At 42.5% G+C, this 21,318-nt stretch overlaps 1 protein-coding gene across 3 annotated transcripts in view; it reads right to left on the reverse strand.

Moving 5' to 3' along the window:
* Positions 1–21,318, reverse strand: part of PRKN (parkin RBR E3 ubiquitin protein ligase) — a 1,286,511-nt gene that overhangs the window by 587,047 nt on the left and 678,146 nt on the right. For all 3 annotated transcript variants that reach the window (XM_054972198.1, XM_054972190.1, XM_054972207.1), the window contains one exon: positions 11,746–11,829. In XM_054972198.1, the coding sequence (XP_054828173.1) occupies positions 11,746–11,829 (84 nt within the window). The remainder of the gene's footprint in view (positions 1–11,745; positions 11,830–21,318) is intronic.

Here is a 21,318-nt window from a genome sequence, read left to right on the forward strand (position 1 = left end):
CAAGAGTATAAGGTATAGATGGGAACTTCCAGAAGGATTGAGTTTCCAGTTCCAAGCTACAAGAATCATTATCAAATCAAGGCAGGATATGGACTTGTTTCTGTTAGAAAACAATAAGGACTTTCCCAGATCAGACAGAAAATAGTATGATGGAGTACAAATTAATATCGTGGAATGTTAATGGACTGAATTCACCACAAAAGCGAAAAGTTATATTCCATTGGCTAAAGAAACAAAATTGTAATATAATATGTCTGCAAGAAACGCATATAAAGGAGCAACATTCAAAATTTTTAAAAAATGGACAATTAGGGAAAGAATTCTTGGCGGCTGCCAAACAAAAGAAAAGGGGAGTAGTGATATATATAAAAGAAGAATTGGATTCTAAATTAATTTTTAAAGACAAGAACAGAAGATATGTTGTGGTAGAAATAATGATGAATTCCAAAAAGACTTTGATAGTGGGAATATATGCGCCAAATGGAGCCAAACATGAATTTTTTGAAGAGATAACACAAAATTTGGACCAGTATGCATATGAGCAAATAATATTAGCAGGAGATTTCAATGGTGTGGTTGACCTGCAATTAGACAGGAAATTAAAGTTGGCAAAGCAAAACTCGGGGAAGCTACCAAAATCGTTCTTTGATTTGATAGAACAAGAAAAGTTGGAGGACATATGGAGAAGCTGGAACCCTAAATTTGAGGATTTTGCATTTTATTCAGCAAGACATCAATCATTTGCGAGAATTAATATGATTCGGACAACTAAGGAGTTGAGTGGTTTGACAAAGAGAATAGAGTTTATGCCAAGAGTGAGTTCAGACCACAATCCTATAATCTGGAAGCTCTCGAGCAGTCACAGGAAAATAAGCTGGAGAATACATGAAGACCTTCTATTGAACCAAGAGAATGTGGAATTTATTCGAAAGGAAACAAAATACTTCTTCCAATACAATGTGGATCAAGGAGTACCAATACATGTGGTATGGGATGCATATAAAGCAGTGATGAGAGGGATATTGATTACATTGAACAACAGACAAAGAAGAAAAAGCGAGGAGAAATACAAAGAAATTCAGGAGAAAATTTCCAAGAAGGAACAAGAACTAAAGAAAAGACCGGGCAAGAAAGTAATAACTCAAGAAATTAAACTATTACAAGAGCAGTTAAAGACTTTTGCTAATAAAGAACTGGAATGGAAGTTGAGAATGTTACAGCAGAAATCTTTTGAAGGGGCAAATAAGCCAGGGAAATACTTAGCTTAGCAATTGAAAAAGAGGAATGAGAAAAAAATAGTTAGCAAAATAATAGAAGATGGGAGAGAATTAGTGGAACACCAAGCTATAAAGAGAGCCTTTTATAAATACTATGCCAAGTTATTTCAAAAAAGGACAATGGAACCAGGAAAAATACATGAATATTTGGAAAAAGTTAAGTTACCAAAGATCTCAAAGGAAATGAAAGAGATTTTAAATGCTCAAATTACGGAACAAGAAATTATGGATGCCTTAGAATCAACCAAACTGGGGAAGGCGCCAGGTCCGGATGGAATATCAGCGAAGTTTTATAAAATAATGAAAATGGACCTGGTGCACTCCCTACAAAAGGTGATGAATGGGATTTTGAAAAGAAAAGGATTTCCAGACACTTGGAATGAAGCAATTATTTCATTGATTCCAAAGGAGTTACAAGATTTAACAGATGTGAAGAATTATAGGCCAATATCCTTATTAAATAACGACTATAAAATTTTTGCAAAGATATTAGCAGAAAGGCTCAAAAAACTACTAATGGACTGGGTAGGAGAGGAGCAAGCTGGGTTTCTACCTAATAGGCAAATCAGAGACAATTTGAGAGTGGTTTTAGATGCTGTAGAATATTACGACAAACACCCCGATAAGGAGATAGGGTTTTTTTTTTGCGGATGCGGAAAAGCCTTTGACAACTTAAACTGGGACTTTCTGTTTGTAACAATGGAAAAGATGGACTTGGGGGAATACTATATAGAAGCAGTGAAGGCAATCTACAAGGACCAAAGAGCGACATTAGGTTTAAATAACAATGTAACAGCAAAATTTGAGGTAAGAAAAGGTACTAGACAAGAATGTCCACTTTCATCTTTACTATTTGTTCTGGTATTAGAAGTTTTATTGAGGCAAATAAGAGAAGATGAAGAAATCAAAGGGATGAAGAACAAAGGATTTTCATACAAGTTTAGAGCATTTGCCGATGACATGATGTTTTTAGTGGAAGAGCCAATCCAGAGACTACCGTTACCACTGTACAAAATTAAAGAATTTGGAGACTTAGCGGGTTTTTTTATAAACAAAACCAAATCAAAATTACTCTGTAAAAACATGAGAAAAGAGAAACAACAGGAGTTGATGAGATTAACAAACTGTGAAGTGGTTCAGAAAACAAAATATTTAGGAATTGATTTGACAGTCAAGAATATAGATCTATTTAAGAACAACTGTGAAAAAATATGGGTTCAGATAGAAAAAGATATGATTAAATGGAACAAATTAAATCTATCTTTGTTAGGTCGTATGTCTGTAGTCAAAATGAATGTATTACCCAGGATGATGTTCTTGCTACAAACGATTCCAGTTGTAAGAGACAAAAAGCAATTTGATAAATGGCAAAGGAAGATTGCAGAATTTGTGTGGGCAGGGAAGAAACCAAGGATAAAAATGAAGGAGTTATGTGATGCAAAAGAAAGGGGGGGGGCTTGCAATTACCTAATTTGAGATTATATCATGAGGCAGTATGTTTGACTTGGTTAAGAGAGTGGGTTAAATTGTCTAATCATAAACTATTGGCTCTAGAGGGACATAACAAGCTGTTTGGATGGCATGCATATTTATGGAACGATAAACAAAAAATGGACTCTATGTTCCAGCATCATTATGTCAGAAAGAATCTCTTTATGGTTTGGCAAAAATATAAGATGTTTATGGGTGATGGAAGACCCTTCTGGATAGTACCAGCTGAAGTTGTGAATCCAAGTTTGGAATACAAAGGAGAAGAATGGATAACGTATAAGGAACTGTTGAAGTGGGAAAGAAATGAGTTCAGGATGAAAGACAATATGGAGTTGCCATTTCAATATGGATGGTTCCAATTTAGACAAATTAAAGATTTATTTGAATCTGACAAAAGGAAAAGAGGTTTTAGACAGAAAAACGAAGAATTAGAGGAACTTTTGTTGGGAGACGGACTAAAAATTATTTCTAAGATATATAAACTTTTATTGAAATGGCACACACAAGATGAAACAGTCAAAGTCCAAATGGTAAAATGGGCAGTGAACTTTAATAAAGAAATTACAATGGATACTTGGGAATATTTTTGGAGAAATACATTGAAAAAATCAGCATCTACCAGCTTAAAAGAAAATGGATACAAGATGATGTACAGATGGTATTTAACACCAAAAAAGTTAGCGAATGCCAACAGTCAAATGTCAAATAAATAAATAAAGTCCACATGTGGTGGACTTGTGAAAAAGCGAAGATGTTTTGGTCTAAGATTTTTGCTGAAATGTCATTAATTTTGAAAAGCAATGTAGCAAAGAGTCCAGAGTTATTATAATTAAATATTAAATATGGAAATATGGAAATATGGGGATTAAATATGGAAAACGTCTATGTTAAAGATAGGGTATTAGTTTATTATATGATAGTAGCTGCAAGATTATTGTATGCACAGTATTGGAAGCAAGAAGAGCTACCGGAAACTCAAGATTGGATTCAAAAATTGTTGCACATGGCGGAAATGGACAGATTAACAAGAAAGTTAAGAGAACGGAATCCAAGGGAATTTGTGGTGGATTGGGAGAAATTTAAAAATTACCTAGAGAAGAAATGGGATGTGAAAGGTCAATTGTGGTCTCTCGATAGTTATTAAGAGGTAGATTTGATATAGAAGCTATTACTTTGCCTTGAATAGTAGGGACAAATATAACTTAGATATAGGGATAAGAAGAAAAAGGATCAGAGTGCTGCTGGGAGTCAACTCAGAAAAGAGGAAGGGGGGGATGGGATAGCATATGTCAAGAAAGGGGGAATACTTGTTCTTAAATGGTTTTGGAATGTATGTGAACCCATCCAATAAATTTTTTTCAAAAAAAATAAAAATAAACTTTATTTACAAGCTGGAACATGAGAGCGAATAGATTTTAAACTAATAAACAAACAAACTGGAGTTAAACAGAATGTTTCAGAGTAAAAGAATTATCCAGCAATATCTCTGCTGCTTCTCCTCAGCAGAGTCAAAACCCTTCTCTCTCAGCAGCACCCCAAAACCTTCTTTCCCTCCAACAGACACTAACTCCTACATTCCTTGCTTATCACAAACTATGCACAACTGAATTATTCGGGAAGGGTTTCTACCCAGATTCTAGGGCTGTGTCATAAGAAATAGCTCAGAGAGATGCCTTGGCAGGGCCAGGGACTATAGACTATGCCATTGGGTACTGTCTGCTGATGCTGCTAATCATGTCATATTAAGTAGTTATGTTTTATTTCAGAAAGATTTCATCTTTGTCCTCAGTTTTATTCTTGTTTCACATTTTCTGCTACCATTCACTAGTGCACGTGCTCAGTGAATGTCCTGACTATTGTTTGTAATTGTACTTTGGTCAGTCAATGTCCTAGCTGTTGATTATATTGTATTTCACTTGCACTGTGTAATCCACCTTGAGTCTCATTGAGAAAGGCGGACTATAAATAAATAAATAAAATAAATATTATTGTAGTATGTCTCTTCAGTTGTATTCTAATTTTTGATATCAACATACATGAAACTGCCTTATACTGAATCATACCACTGGACCATCAAAGTAATTATTATCTAGTCAGACTGGCAGCAGCTCTTCAGGGTCTCCAGAAGAGGTCTTTTATATCACCTACTACATCATCCTTTAAACTGGAGATACCAGGGATTGAACCTGTGACCTTCTGCATGCCAAGCAGATGCTCTACTGTTAAGCCATAGCCCCTCTCTAAATTCATGGTCTGTACCACAATCAGCTCCTGGTCTTGTTCTAGCACAGAAAATAGAATTTCTTCATCTTCTGCTTTCAGTTATGTGATCTATTTTATTTCTGTATTGACCATCCAGTTACGCCCATATATACCATCATCAGTTCAGTTGCCTGAAACATGTGTTTGCAATGAACAAACTGCTGGCTTCACAAAATTTTATGAATCACTCTTCTACTTCATTTTGTAATCCTAGTTCTAATTTTCTGGCAATATTTGATTCTGCTTTTTGCATTCCAGTCACCTTTGATTATCAGCACATCTTGTTTAGGTGTATGATCAATTTCTTCCTGGACATTTATATAAAAACTCCAGTTTCTTCCTTTTCAGCATCTGTACTTGGGGCATAAACTTGAATGATGGTTATGTTAATAGGATTTCCATGAAGTCTGATTGCTATTATTCTGTCAGACTTTGTATTATAGCTGATTGTCTGTGCTATGTCTCACCTCACTATTACAGCAACACCATTTCTTCTGAGTTTGTCATTCCCAGACTTTGTAATTTTCTGTCTGAAGATATCTTAATCCAATCCACTCACACTCAGGATTACTAGGTTTAAAAATTGCATTTTTCATTTTATGATTTTGAGCTTATCTTGATTCATACTTTTCACATTCCATGTTCCAGCTATATGTGGTATACAGCTTTGGACTTCCCTTTTGCATCTATTCACATCAGCAAGTGAATGTCCTTGCCACTTCAATCTGATTTTGTCATTAAAAACAGCGCTATTTATACTTGTTCTCTGCTCTTACAACCTGGGGGGCCAGTCTTCCAGCACTATATTGAAACAGAAACAGGATAGAAATATACATAATTCAAACTTTGATGGGGGGAGGGGTCTGAAGCTTGGTGCTCTATCTTGAGGCTCAAAAGAACCCACTCAAAATGGCAAGCCAAATTAACAAATATGAGAATTGTTTTTACTTCTTTAATCAGAAGTCTTCACTACTTCTAACCCAGATTGTCTCCAATCCTTGCTTCCTAGAGATCCCATGCACCATGAATGGAAGAAGTTCACAAAATTCTTTCCACCTTCATCCATCAGTTCCTATACCCCATGAAATGATGCTCCTAATGACTGAGGAACCCTTGGGAATACAGCTATAAATTTCCTGCTGGGGCATTCATGAAAGTTGATTCCAATCACAAAGAGTTAGAATAATATGCAATATTTTTTCTTCATTTCAACCCTCCCCCTGCAATCATGCACTTTTTGCCAGCCAGGACTGAACATTCTCTTTCTCCTCTTATCTCTCTGTCTTTGTTAAAATGCTTTCCTCCATGCAGGGGAAGGATGCTCGCCACTTCCAAGTACGTAGCCTGGGACAGTCTGAAATGTTTCATTCTTGCCAAGGCCAGTATGATGAATCCCTATAGTTAACTGCATAAAAGCCTTGGGAATAGCTCAGAGATTTGAACCTCAAACCAGGCCATGGAGCAATACTGTGCACTTTGCCAAGGGGGGCAGTCAATTGTCATTTTCTTCATGGTTCCCAATAGCTGAAGAGACATAAGCATATTATTCTGTTGCATTGATTTTTCAGTAGATGTGATTTTCTTCTGTACGATACTTTTTAGACTACTTAAATAAAATCTATTTTCCTTCACAAAGTGTGTTAATTTGCTTCCTCTTACAGGTAAAGAACCATTGCCACTTGGGAATACACCCCCCAGCTCCTTTTTTCCTGCCACTGCTCCTGTGGCCAGTAGGAAAACAATAATGTAAAAAAAGAGCCATTGGCAATGGTGTGATGTCACTTCCAGCAGAAACCCATAAGTAATATTAGTCTGCTACCAGAGTTTCCAGCAATTACTAGAGAGGTGTGATGTCACTTCTGGGTATTTCCAAAAAGTGATGTCACACATCACTGACAGTGCCCCCCCCCCATGTCCCAGCTCCCTTGACTCCCACTAGTTGCCAGCCATGCCTGGCAACCGTACTTGAGAATATAGTGGTATGTACTATGGGGGCTGCAGGATGTCCGGGGTCTGAGGCTCAGCTCCCGGACTTACTGGGAGAAGGGGAGGGGAGGCATTTGGGGGACAGCTACCAAGCTACCCCAACTGGCACCCAGGACCAGAGCAGACCAACAACAGAAGGTGGGAAGGAGGCATTCGTGCCACAGGAGGGCAAAGAAGCACCCAAGCCTCAGAGAGTCAGGCAAGGCAGGTGGAAGCTAGCTAGCCCCACCCCCTGGTGAGAAGGCAGAGGGCCAGGCAGGGAGAGTGAGGACCCCCAGGAGGGGAGTAGACCCAAGGGAAGAGATTCAGGAAGCAAAGGCATTCAGCCAGCAGCCTTACTAGACAGGGAGAAGAGGAAGCCAAGGCAGCACAGAGCCACGCCCCAGCCTGCAGGCCAGCAAGAAAGTAGTAGCCTGGTCCAGCAGAAGCCAGGAGCAGAACAATCCCAGGTGAAACCGCCTGAGGCAATCTGCAAGTTCAGCTTGGCAGCCAGCCAAGGAGGCACAGGTGTACCTGCCCCAATCAGCCAGCAGAGCAAGCCCAGGTGAAACTGCCTGAGTTGGCCTGCAAGTGGACTGAGAGGGAACGAAGGTGATGTATACCCCGCTCCTTTCACAGAGCAAGAGCCTGCACTGTCCCTGACGGCTTCCCAGAATCAAGGTCAGGCGTGCTGGCGCACAGCACAGTGGCACTCGTGGTGGAGGCTGACACAGAAATAAAGTGTAAATGACAGAATTCTGCCATCCCTGCCAAGGGCTTGCCCTTTAGGCAGGTGGCAGTCATTTGCCCCACTGAAGCGATGGAGGCAGAGCAAGCCCCATCTGGGGTTTTTGCCTTGGGGGCGGAGTCTCGCAGCATTTGCTGGCTCCTCCGCCCCTGTGGCCTCAGTCTTGCCTCGTGCTCGGCCCACCCACCTCACCCTATCCGTACGGGACTAGCCGGCCGCCAGTTTGGGGCCAGGTAGGAATTTTTTCTCTCTCTGCCCCTTATTGGCCCTGGGGCAGGAGTTTTTTCGCCTACCTCGTACTGTGCGGTTGGGGTTAATTGGCTTGGTGGGCTGTCTTAACGTCATGGGTGGCAGGATTTTAGTCAGGGAACAATCTGTGGCGGGCCGGTGAGCACCCTTGGCACCTCCCCATTGGTGGGGTATTGGGGTCTGCCAGATGTGGCTGGCTGCCGTACGGCCCAGTTGCGTGGTTGGACGCCCTGGTTGGGGAACCCCTGTACAAGCCAGTCTCCCCTCGCTGCCGTATGGCTGGGTGGGGGAGCTTTGCAGGGGTGAACCACTTCGCCTGGCGAGGCTGGGTCCCAGCCAATTGATGATGGCTCGCACCCGGGGCAGCGGGTGTCTCGCCCAGACAGGTCAGGGCGGGGTACGGAGCGACCCCAGGGCCTGACCTGTACCGCTAGTTAGGCCCTTGCCGTAGTTGTAGTTATTTCTTGTTGTATTTTAAAATAAAGCGGCCCAGTTTATAACCCAAGCTACTGTCTCTGTCTCTTATTCCCAATAGTGGGGCAAATTGCATAAGCTCTTGCATCATTCAGAGATGAGTTCACATATGCAAGGAAGGGTTAATTTCTAACAGTTTTCCCCTCTCACTGCAGCTCCCATGCTACATATTACAGTTTCTAAGGTTGCCCCAATCCTTAGCAGTAGATTTTCAAGAGGTTAAAGAGGCAGCAGGGGGAGAGATCTGTTCCATGAACTCCTTCAATACATGGTTCATGGAATTCAACCCACAGTGCATTTCTCCAACCCATTCTGAACATTTACTGTATCTTCTGAACCGTTCATTATCAACAGAAAGGGGCACATTTGCAGAGGCTATGAACAGATATAAATCCTGTCTTCCTCCTCCCTGGAACTCTTAATCAAAATCTCAACAAGTGCAAGACAGAGATGAAGATTTATACTTACTGCAAGGCACTATTGAAAGGTTATCTTTGCTATGAATAATCAGCATCTTGGACAAGTGGTATCCACGAGTGGCTGAAATGGGCCTCCTGTACACTGCATAGAAGAAGCACCAGCCCTGAAAATTTTTGAAGTGTTTCTGCATCTCTTACTATAGATCTGGATCAGTAACAATAATTTCAGTAGCTAATAGAGATGGGGATCTCCTTGACCTCATGGGCTATGGACCCTCCTGAGGTGCAGCAGACCTGGCTGTGGCTTTCATGAGACTGCACCCCTTGCCATTACTGCATATATCTCTGTTTCCCTTCAAACAAGTGGCAGTCCAACAGGGGACTTGGGAGCATGGCTATCACAGTCCCTGGCAATTCTCTTAGACTGCATTTCCAACCCAGCACCAAGAGCATTCTCCCTCAAGAAGCCATTTAATCTGTGATTCTGCCTTGCTTGTGAGCAAGCAGTGCAAGGGATGGCTCAATTGGCCTCCAAAAGACCTCTGGGAGCAGTGCACACAGGCTCAGTTGTCATACCAGACAAAGGAAGTTGGCAACCTCTGTCCAGGCCTCCTCTTACTATTTGGCAGTTCAATAAAGTCTGGGTTGTTCCACAGCTCTTTCAATTTCTGTTTGCTTGAGCATGGATTACATGAGCTTCACATCTTTCACTTCCCCAGCTCCTTCACCTTATCTGTCATTTCCCCATAGGGCTGCCCCTCCACACATCCCAGAAGGTGGTAGTAATGCTCAGGGGTAGTAATGCTGAGGGTGGCACCAGTAGGTTTTCCAAGTGGCATTAGAACTCTCTTTTGTTTTGCCGCACAACAGAGTTGTTAACGGTCAGACCTGGCCTCATGTTAATAGAAGGCTTATGAATATGACGGTATCTTAAGCCCTTCTCTATATGTGTTTAAACACAAAATTGCTGCCTAGCAAGGCAGGAAAATGGCTGCCAGATCCTATCTGGGAGCTGGAAAATTACTGACATATGACTCACCAGGCAAGACTAGCTTTCAGCCCCATGCCCCAGAGATGTGAAAAAGATCTTAAGACAATAGAGTCTTCCAGGAGTTCCTGAATTAATCTCTCTAACTTACCCTGCCAATCTTTCCTTTTCCTACTCTCTCATTCTGGGCTATTCAGTGCCCTGTTGGCCTCACCTATTCAGCCATTGCAGGTTGTCAATCATCATTGATAACTTTTGCCCAAGAAGGCTTAATTAAACCTTCCCAGTTTTATTGTCTTATCCCAGAGACACCTTCGCAGCTCTTTGTCTCAGCCCAGAGACAGCCATTAAGTTATTGTTTTGGGGCAGAAGATGCAATTCTGCCTTATTCAGTGAGTGTCTATTGGATTCATGCATGCACATCTTCAAACTGCATGTCTGAGGCCCTCTTTCCCTTCTTGCCATGCAGCACTGGACACAGAAGCTACTTCCCTTCTGGACTAGTAACTTTAACCCAACCCTCCTGAAACTCTATCCAGCTCCTCCCTGCTTTTCCGAGGAAACTCTGTATGTGTGTGGTGTGCGTTCTTGTATAATTTTTGACCTTTTGACCTTTCCTTTCAGTTTCTTCTTCACATGCCCCCTCCTCTCAGAGAAGATACCCGATGGGCAAAAACAAACTCCTAGAGTTAAGTTTCCTTTTGGGGTCACTATTTCAATCCATAGCATTTCCAGAAGCGAATCTAATTCTCTTATCTTCTCAGTCTTACTGGACTGTATACCCTCTCTGACATACAGAGCCACTCCACCTCCAACCCTTTGCTCCCTATCCTTATGATATAGCTGGGTTGTTCCACAGCTGCTGATGTGCTGAAAGAAACATCTGTAGTAGACATGGGCACGGAATGGGAAATAATGAACCATGTGGTTCATGGTTCATTCATTTTCATGGAACATGAACCACGAATTAGCCAAACTTGAGCCGGTTCCGAACCGGTTCGAGGTTCGAGGGAGCCCAGAATAGGCATCTTCATGCGCACAGCCAAACTAAACAAGACTTTCCCAATGTTCAATACCCACCAAATTTGCAAGTGACCTAGTCCTCACTGTCTTCTAAAGACCCCCCAAGTTTCAGAGAGATTGAACCCCGGGAAAGGCATGATCTATGGGTCCCTCCCTTTCCTGTCATCTCTTCACAGTGGCAAAAACTGGAGTGTTTGCTGGCAGATACTTTGAGGGGCTGGCCCTTTTCCTGGCTGGATGGGCCAGAGCTCTCTAGTTTGCAAGGACAGCTGCCAATCAAGCTTGGAGGCCTCAGATTGGGGGTAACCAAAAGACTGCCACTGTTGCCTGGGCGATGGATTGAATGGCGCAAAGTGTCTGGCTTCCCAAACTAGCAACGGAACGAAATGGAACGGTAGGAAAAGTCGTTTGTTCCATAAAAATGTGGACCCATGGAACGTGTTGTTTTTTTAAATGAATCAGCCATGGTTTTGTTCCATGGAATTTTGTTCCATGGTTCATTTCATGCCCATCTCTAATCTGTAGTATTTAGAAATTCAAACATGCATTTTATCTTATTTTTAAAGATCATTCTCTTGCTACACTATTGATGCATGTGCACATTCTAGTGCAGCATTTAGACATGTTATGATAATACACACATATGTGATCATTTAGGTTTCTGATTCAATAGATTTCACTTTGGTGTAATTTCTAAAACATTGATGCTATATTTTTCCAAGTGGATGAATTTCATAAATCACAAATCTATTAAAATATATAATACAAGTCAATGTAGTCCTTGTATTTAATTTCTGCAAGTGACTCATGCTGCTTTTTGATAGTCATGACATTTTGACAATCACTTACAGCTACTTCTCCATTACAGTTTCGGGATTGGCAACTACCAGTTATTCTATCTGGAATCAGGACATCTTCCCAGCAGGATGGACCCTGTTAAAAAGAAAAAGAAGAGTAAAAGACATCCTATAAATATAGTTGGAGAGAAACCTTTTCAGTCCCCCCCCCCACCCTTGGCAACTTTCCTAGAGAGGCAGAAAAGAAAAAAAAGAGAAATAGCATTGCTTTAAAAAAAGGAAGAACAAATAGAAAGAACAAACCTCAATACGAACACAAATATAACTAATACAGAACATGTAATAAAATATATTAAATACATAAACCTATTGCAAAAGTATATCATGCATAATATCTATATGGAAGTGTGAAATACGTTCATGTCTAAGTGACTCTAGCTCTGAATAGGACAGGAATTAGCTTTCCCCAATCCTTTAATTCTCCCCGGCCCCTGTGGGGATGGGAGCCACCCCAGTCCCCAAAATGCCCTTCCTCTATGATGCTGCTACCGCTGGTGGGAAAGTGGATGGGCTATCCATGTGATAGTGACACAGATGCTGAAAAGGTTGACAAGTTGATATGAACACAATGTAAGGACACTGCCAGGATATTTTATTAAAAAATCCACTGGTTGGTTTAATGAAGATTTATTATAAAAATCCAGTTCAAGTTATAACGAAGACTTTGTTAGGAATTACACCCTATCAACAAACAGTAGTACATATAGTTCGAAGTACTGACCCCCCCCCCCCTCTTTCTGGAGGACGAACACTCAGCCTGTGAGAACCTAGGCACTCAAGGTCGACATCAGCGCTCCCAGCACTCCTGGCTAAACATCCTCTGAAAGGGAAAAGAAACTGCAGCTGTCTCATCCCCCTGGAGTGGGAGGGAGGAAGGTAGATGCCAGCCTCCTCACACACAATACCTTGGGCTAGCTACTGGGAACAACCTGTGAATAATCCATTAACACCTCCAGATTGGACCACAGAACCTCATAGCTGTAAGGTGGGGAAATAGTTCCACTTCCTTCAGAAAATGAGTTGTAAACTGCTGTGTTGGCCCACACAAAATCCAGAAAAAGAAACAAAATCATGTAATACTTTCATTGAGGACAACCCGAATGATTCAAAACATTGTGTAAGCTTTGGGGTGTTGGAAATACAATGTCTTGGGTACAGAGAAGGCAGAAGACACAGAATACCTACAGGGGGCAACAAATCTGACAGTTAGATAGAAAGCAAAATAAGATCCTTCTTTCTGCCTCTCCTCTGTCCTTCTTGCATGTCTTCAGATTGGTATACTTAGGCTACTTCCTGCAAGTCCCTCTCTCCCAGTTTAGTAAGTTAGTTAGTATCTATTCTGTTTCTCTGCTTTCTATCGAAGTTGTAGTTCCTGAATAAACTCTCTTCATTTATTCCTTAATTAGACTCAAGATCATTCCAAAGATGTGCCATGCCTTACATGGGGTCCTATAGAACCTTTCATCAGGCAAATGTTATAATTTTTTTTTTTAAATGAAGGAAGAAAAAAGCAAACATTCTTCTAGAAATAAGTCATTGGAATAACTGAACTTTAGAATTCAAATCATGAATAAAAAGGATATCTAACCATTGGCTCTTTGTTCTGTCCATGTTTAAGTTTATTTAAAATATTTGTACCCCACCTTATCTCTGCCAACTCAAGGCAGCCATTAAGGCAGCAAAAGCTGCAAGGACATAAACATCATGATGGTCCAGCAACAAGTTAAAACCAGTACACAATTAAAAATACAGTTAAAGCCCAATACACAGTTGACCTCACACTCAAAAACTGTTTATCCTCCACCAAATACCCTTTTGACCAAAACAGTCCTACATGCTGTCCCAGCAGTGGCAAATCAGGCTACTTACCTCACCCAATCTGGTAGGCCATTCAAGAGGAACAGACCATCCACAGAGGATGCCCACTGCCAAATGGACTCTCCTAGGTAGAGTGCCACCAAGAGAAGACTGAGGAGAGTAACTAGCACTCAGGAGTATAATAGAAGATGCAGTTTGAGAAGCACTGTGAAGGACTTTAAAGGTGCAGTCGGCAGAGTGAGGAGTAAACTGGGCCCTGGTGTTTTCATCACCAACCACAAAATGTTAGACTGTGCTAGAAAATGCATTTAACTAATCTGGTATGTTTACATTTTAATTTCTCATTAACATTGTGGCTTGCCTGAGTCAGCTGGCTCTATACAAGCAGAACAGAACTTATTCCAAAATTCCACTTATAGCTCCACATTTTGTTTCTACATAAAATTCTTTTCCTTTTATCTAGAATAGGATATTGCTACATTTCTTTGGGCATCCAGCTGTACCTCCAACTTGCTCAGTACCACTATCTCAGAGATGGAAGGAAACCGCTCATTCAGAGGTTTCTTTGTCTTAGAACCACTCAGCAAAAGTAACAAGTGTTGAAGCATTTTCCTCAGAAACTGGTAGTGTCCAAAGTCTCTTTCCCCCATTTGGGGGGATCCCCAGCAATCGTTCCTCACACTCTGACCAACAGTGCCCCCCTCAGGTCACCACTATCCTTCTAACAACAAAGCTGATGGTTCAGAGAGAGCGAGAGAGAGAGCTTATGTCTCTAGTGATTCCTCACTGGCTCATTCAACTTTTTACTCACAATGAGATGGCTGACTGAGACAGCAGAATTCCGAATTATACAAGTTCAGAATCCAAGTAGAAAAATAATATTTTTGAATGCTCCTCGCACAATAAAAACACAACTTCCTGCCTGCAGCACACTAGTAAACCAGGGTGAATGGTTTTGCATAGCACTCTCCCAAATATGCCAGTTACTACATGCCAAGATTGATCAATATCAGGAAAGATTGAAAATCCCCCAGCAACCGGACTGATAGTAGAATTCTTTGCTCTAATTCTACACGATATAGATTGGGACAACTGAAGTTGCATGAAAATTTTGGACTGCTGAAGCCCTTAACATTTATTTAAAAATCTAGAAGGTGATATTTAGCTAAGGAACCATTTTTCCAGTCTTTTATCTCCTTCCCCATGATTCTTTACAGTCCTTCAACTTATTCCATCTAATTACACCCCCATGTAAAATATGAGCTCTTCACATGCAATTATTCTGCCTTTCTTTTAAAGGAAATTTATCAACCTGTAAAATCAGCCGATCAGCTGCACTACTGAAATCTACTACATATCACATGGCTTACAATTATTAGCTTACATTAATCAAAGCATTGCTTGAAAAGAAAAACTTTCCTGATTACAACATTTAAAAGGCCACCACTCTTGCAGTGCATTTACTTGGCTACTGGGGTCTGATACACTTCAGAATGAAAAGGTCATCTTTGTGTTGTTTAAAGGAAATGGAACAATTAAAAACTGTAATGAGTTTTTAAAAAGTTCTTGAAAGATTATAAGAATGCAAATGAAAACGATCAATGTTCCTATTACATGCTACATTGTCTCAATCTGTGATCACATCTACGTGACTGAACTGTCTTGAAAGTTTATGAACATCTTAGCATGAGAATAAATTGCTGTGACCATCTGAACTATTTGGTACTCGCAACTTTTCCCAAGTCCTTTGTCAAACTCAGCTATACTGCGAGTTCCATGAGTTGACTATATACCTATAAAAAGTATCTCCAAGAAAAAAGAGCTAAGTAATACCGTTTCTCTTCTTTCCTTCAGATGTGTCATTTAAATTAGGTGTTCCCAGCATGGTGCCCATTGTGCCTGCTAGCACCTTTTCCTGGTGCCTGCCAAGCATTTTTAGAAATTGTGCAGGGCCAGGTGGGGCTGTTGCCCAGCAGGACTTATGATTGGCCACTGGAAATCTGATTGGCTGTGAAAAAGTTGCTTCAGCAGCAGCTGCCACCATAACACAAATATCCTGACTGTGTGACTAAAGGCAAGTTGGATATGGGAACATAAAAACAAAAGAGAAGCCATGTTGGATCAGACCAATGGCCCATCCAGTCCAACACTCTATGTCACACAGTGGCCGAAAAACCAGGAGTCCTCAGGAGATCTGCCAGTGGGGAAGGGACACTAGAAGCCCTCCCACTGATTGCCCCCCCCAAACACCAAGAATACAGGGCATCACTGCCCTAGACAGAGAGTTCCATCTATATCTTGTGGCTAATAGCCACTGATGGACCTCTGCTCCATATGTTTATCCAATCCCCTCTTGAAGCTGTCTGTGCTTGAAGCTGCCACCACCTCCTGTGGCAGTGAATTCCATGTGTTAATCACTCTTTGGGTGAAGAAGTACTTCCTTTTATCTGTTCTAGCCCAACTGCTCAGCAATTTCATTGAGTGCCCACGAGTTCTTGTATTGTGAGAAAGGGAGAAAAATACTTCTTTCTCTACCTTCTCTATCCCATGCATAATCTTGTAAACCTCTATCATGTCACCCCTCAATCATCATTTCTCCAAGCTAAAGAGCCCCAAGTGCTTTAACCTTTCTTCATAGGGGAAGTGTTCCATCCCTTTAATCATTCTAGTTGCCCTTTTCTGCACTTTTTCCAGTGCTATAATATCGTTTTTGAGGTGCAGTGACCAGAATTGTACACAGTATTCCAAACGAGACCATACCATTGATTTATACAGGTGCATTAGGACACTAGGTGATTTATTTTCAATTCCCTTCCTAATAATCCCCAGCCAAGTGTTGGTCTTTTATATTGCCATCGCACACTGTATCAACATTTTCAGTGAGTTATCTACCATGACTCCAAGATCTCTCTCTTGGTCACTCTCCGCCAGTTTGGACCCCATCATTGTGTATTTATATTTGGGATTTTTGGCCCCAATGTGCATTACTTTGCACTTGGCCATATTGAACCTCATTTGCCATGTTGATGCCCACTCACCCAGCCTCGACAGATCCCTTTGGAGTTCCTCACAATCCTCCCTGGATCTCACCACCCTGAACAATTTAGTGTCATCCGCAAACTTAGCCACTTTACAGCTTACTCCCAGCTCCAAATCACAAGTTAAAAAGCACCAGACCCAATATTGAGCCCTGCGGTACCTCACTGCTAGAAGTGGGCATGAACAGCGAAAAAAATAAGCACAATGTTCGTTGTTTGTTGCCATCCACGAATAGGGAATCATGAACAACCATGAACATGACCCTGTTCATGAACATGTTCATGGCTGACTGTTTGTGGGAGGGAGGGGGGAGACTTGGAAAGGAAGAAAGTTCCCTGCACTATTTGCAAACGGCGTGGGGAACCTCCTTCCCTTCAAAGTCTCCCTCCTTCCAGCTGCCTAGAGGGAGGGAGGGGAGACTCTGAAGGGAAGAAGTTTCCCCATGCCGTTTGCAAACGGCGTGGGGAACCACCTTCCCTTCTAAGTCTCCCTCCTTCCAGCCGGCTGGAGGGAGGGGCGGAGACTTGGAATAGAAGCAAGTTACCTGCGCCATTTGCAAATGGCATGGGGAACCTCTTTCCCTTCAAAGTCTCCTTCCTTCCAGCCGGCTGGAGAGAGGTAGGCGAGACTCTGAATGGAAGAAGGTTCCCCATTCCGATTGCAAACGGCATGGGGAACCTCCTTCAAAGTCTCCCTCCTTCCAGCTGGCTGGAGGGAGGGGGGGGGAGACTTTGTCAGGAAACCCCTGACAAGCGGCTTAGTCGGGGGTGAAGTGCCCCTCTCCATGCTGCTGTGCAGCAGCAGGAGAAAGAGCATTTCACCCTGGCAGGCTCCACTTAGTCAGGAGTTTCCCTGACAAGCAGCTGAGTGGGGCATTCAAATGTCCCTCTTCCTGTGCTGCACAGCAACAGGGAGAGGGAAACTTAAACCCCGGCAGGCTGCAATCCGCCCTTGTCAGGTTTTTCCCTGACAAGCGGCTGAGTCAGGGGTGAAGTGCCCATGGGCTTAGATTGGGGTTTCCAGGGCAACAGGAGTTCAGACAGAGTTCAGAAAGTCCATGACTACTGTTGCCAAGGGAATTGATTGAAAGGCACCAGACTGTCTGGATTGACGAATGGCTGATGAACACCACAAACAGGGCTTGGAACGAACACATATTCATCAGGAATAGGGCCTCACGTACAGCTTGCTCGCAAACAGCTGATCGGGCAGTTCATGGCCTTTTTTTGTTCGTATTGCTGTTCGTGCCCACCTCTACTCACTGCTTACCACCTTCCACTGTGAATATTGCCCATTTATACTCACTCTCTGTTTCCTATTCATTAGCCAGTTTTTGATCCACGAGAGGACTTGTCCTTTTACCCCATGACTATTGATGAAGAACTTTATCAAAAGCTTTCTGGAAGTCCAGGTAGACAACATCTATTGGTTCACCCTTGTCCACATGTTTGTCCACTCCTTCAAAGAACTCTAAAAGGTTCATGAGACAAGATCTTCCCTTACAGAACCCATGCTGAGTCTTCTTCAATAGCTTTGGTTCATCAGTGTGCCTACTAATTCTCTCTTTAATAACGGTTTCCACCAATTTACCAGGTATGGATGTTAGACTAACTGGCCTGTAATTTTCTGGATCTCCTCTGGAACCCTTTTTAAAGATGAGGGTGACATTAGCTACCTTCCAGTCCTCAGGAATGGAGGCAGATGTTAATGAAAGGTTACATATCTTTGTCAGGAAATCCACAAGTTCACATTTGAGTTCTTTCAGAACTCTTGGATGTATGCCATCCGGGTGTGGTGATTTGTTAGTTTTTAAATTGTCTATCAGTCGTAGGATCTCCTCTCTCGTCACCTCAATCTGACTCAGGTCTTTCAACACTCTTCCCCAAATCAACGGTTCTGGAGTGGGCAAGCACCTCTCATCTTCTACAGTGAAGACAGAAGCAAAAAAATGCATTTAGCTTCTCGGCCATTTCCCTATTGTCCTTCAGTAATCCTTTTACCCGTTGTTCATCCAGGGGCCCCACTGCTTCTCTGGCTGGTTTCCTGCTTCTAATATATTTGAAGAAATGTGTATTGTTGGTCTTTACGTTTTTTGCAATGTGTTCCTCATAGTCCCTTTTTGCCTGTCTGATCACAGACTTGCATTTTCTTTGCCACAGCCTGTGTTCCCTTTTACATACCTCACTCCAACTAGCTTTCTACCTTTTAAAGGAAACCTTCTTACCTTTTAAAGTTTCCTTTACTTTTTTTGTTAACCATGCAGACCTTTTTTTATGCCTTTCCTAACCTGCGGTATATATTTTATCTGAGCTTCTAGGAGTGTAGTTTTAAATAGTCTCCAAGCCTCCCCAAGAGTTTTGACCCTTTTGACCTTTCCTTTCAGTTTCTTCTTCACATGCCTCCTCATCTCAGAGAAGTTACCCGGATTAAAGTTAAAAGTGGTTGCGTTGCTCTTTTTGGGCAGCTCACTATTTATGCAAATGCTGAACTAAATAACATTAGGATCACTGTTCCCAAGCGGTGCAACCACTTTTACATCTCTCAGCAGAACTTGGGCATTACTTAGGACCAAGTCCAGGATTGCCTCTCCCCTGGTAGATTCTGCAACCATCTTCTCCATAGCACAGTCATTGAGAGTGTCTAGAAACTCAGTCTCTTTCTCCCGACTTGAACACACGCTGACCCAATCAATGTGTGGGTAATTAAAATCACCTATTACTACACAGTTATTTCATCTAGCCACTATCCTTATTTCTTTCATCATGTTATAATCAGGGCTTTTTTTTCAGTGGGAACGCGGTGGAACAGAGTTCTGGCACCTCTTAAAAATGGTCACATGGCCAGTGGCCCTGCCCCCTGATCTCCAGACAGAGGGGAGTTTAGATTGCCCTCCACACCGCTGAGCGGCAAAGACGGCAATCTAAACTCCCCTCTGTCTAGAGATCAGGGGGTGGGGCCATTGGCCATGTGACCATTTTCGCTGAGGGCAATTTAAACTTTAAAAAACTCCCCCCTTGTTCCAGCTGAGGTCATTGTGCGGTACTGAGTTCCACCACTGAGTTCCACCACCTCTTTTCCCAGAAAAAAAGCCCTGGTTATAATCATCCTCTATCTTTTGATCTGGTGGGCGATAGCAAACTCCTAGAGTTAAGTTTCCTTTTGGGCCCATTATTTTAATCCAGAGCATTTCCAGAAGCGAATCTAATTCTCTTACCTTCTCAGTCTTACAGGACTGTATACCCTCTCTGACATACAGAGCCACCCCACCTCCAACCCTTCCCTCCCTATCCTTACGATATAATTTATACCCAGGAATTGCCGTATCCTACTGGTTTTCCTCATCCCACCAAGTTTCTGTAATGCCCACAATGTCTATGTTTCCCCCCAACACTAAGCATTCCAATTCCCCAATTTTACTTCAGACACGTCTAGCATTCGTATAGAAACATCTATAATTTCCCAGGCATGTTTGGCCCGTAACCTCCCTCCTGCTGCCTCGAGATCTTGCCAGGCAGTCCATATTGTTTGTCACCATCTCAGTGGACAACTCTAATCCATTTCCCTGTAGAAAAGTAACAGCTAACCCTTCATCTCTTTAAGATAAACCATCCTGAATAAGAGACATTTTGTCTCCTGTTGGCTTTCCCACGAGATTCAGTTTAAAAACTGCTCTGCCACCTTTTGGTTTTAATTGCCAGCAGCCTGGTTTCTTCTCAGGACAAGTGGAAACCATCTCTTTTGTACAGCTCCTGCTTGTTCCAAAAAGCATCCCAGTGCCTCAAAAACTTGAACCCACACCACCGTCTCATCCATGCATTGAGACTCCTAATCTGAGCCTGTTTCTCTGGCTCTGCACATGGAACAGGTAGCACTTCTGAGAAGGCTACCATAGAGGTCCTGGCCTTGAGTTTCCTGCCTAGCAGCCTAAATTGTTCCTCCAGGACCTCATGCTTGCATTTCCCCACATCATTGGTACCAACATGTACCACGGCCACTGGCTCCTCCCCAGCACTATCTACCAACCTATCTAGAACCCACGTGATGTCCGCTGCCTTCACACTAGGCAGGCAAGTCACCATACAGTCAATACACAGGTTTGCCACCCAGCTGTCTACCCGCCTAAGGATCGAATCACCAACTACCAAGAGCCCCCCTCCCTCCCTGCCCAGGGATGGTTCCTTGGTGCGGAAGGACACCCATTCACCAACTGAAGAAGAGGTCCCTCCTGAGGACATATTCCCCTTATCCTCAGCATGGTGCCCTCTCTCCTCTTGAACCTCATCCTCCCTGGCAGTGGTGGGGCTGCCATTCTCAGAGTGAGACACACCTAATAAGCCCCCAAGAGCCTTCTCCACATGTCTAACTGACTGTGCCTCCTTATCCAGGTCAGCCACCTCAGGGCCAAGCTACACATGACGAATGACACTTGAATGGCAAGTGTATTTCTCCCTGTTCACTTGCCCTCCACTCAATCCACTTGCTGTTCAAGTGTCATTCGTCATGTGTAGCTTGGCCCCCAGCCTCAAGGCTTCAAACTCGTTCCCTGAGAACCAGGAGCTCCTTGCACCAAGCACACACCCAAGACTTCTGTCCAATGGGCAGATAATCGTACATGTGACACTCAGCGCAAAATACTGGATGGCCTCCACCCCCTGCTGGCATACTACTTTCATAATTTCTCTTTTTTAAAAAAATTCTTCTTATTATT

This window comes from Eublepharis macularius, chromosome 1 (genome assembly GCF_028583425.1).
Source record: "Eublepharis macularius isolate TG4126 chromosome 1, MPM_Emac_v1.0, whole genome shotgun sequence".
Taxonomy (NCBI): domain Eukaryota; kingdom Metazoa; phylum Chordata; class Lepidosauria; order Squamata; family Eublepharidae; genus Eublepharis; species Eublepharis macularius.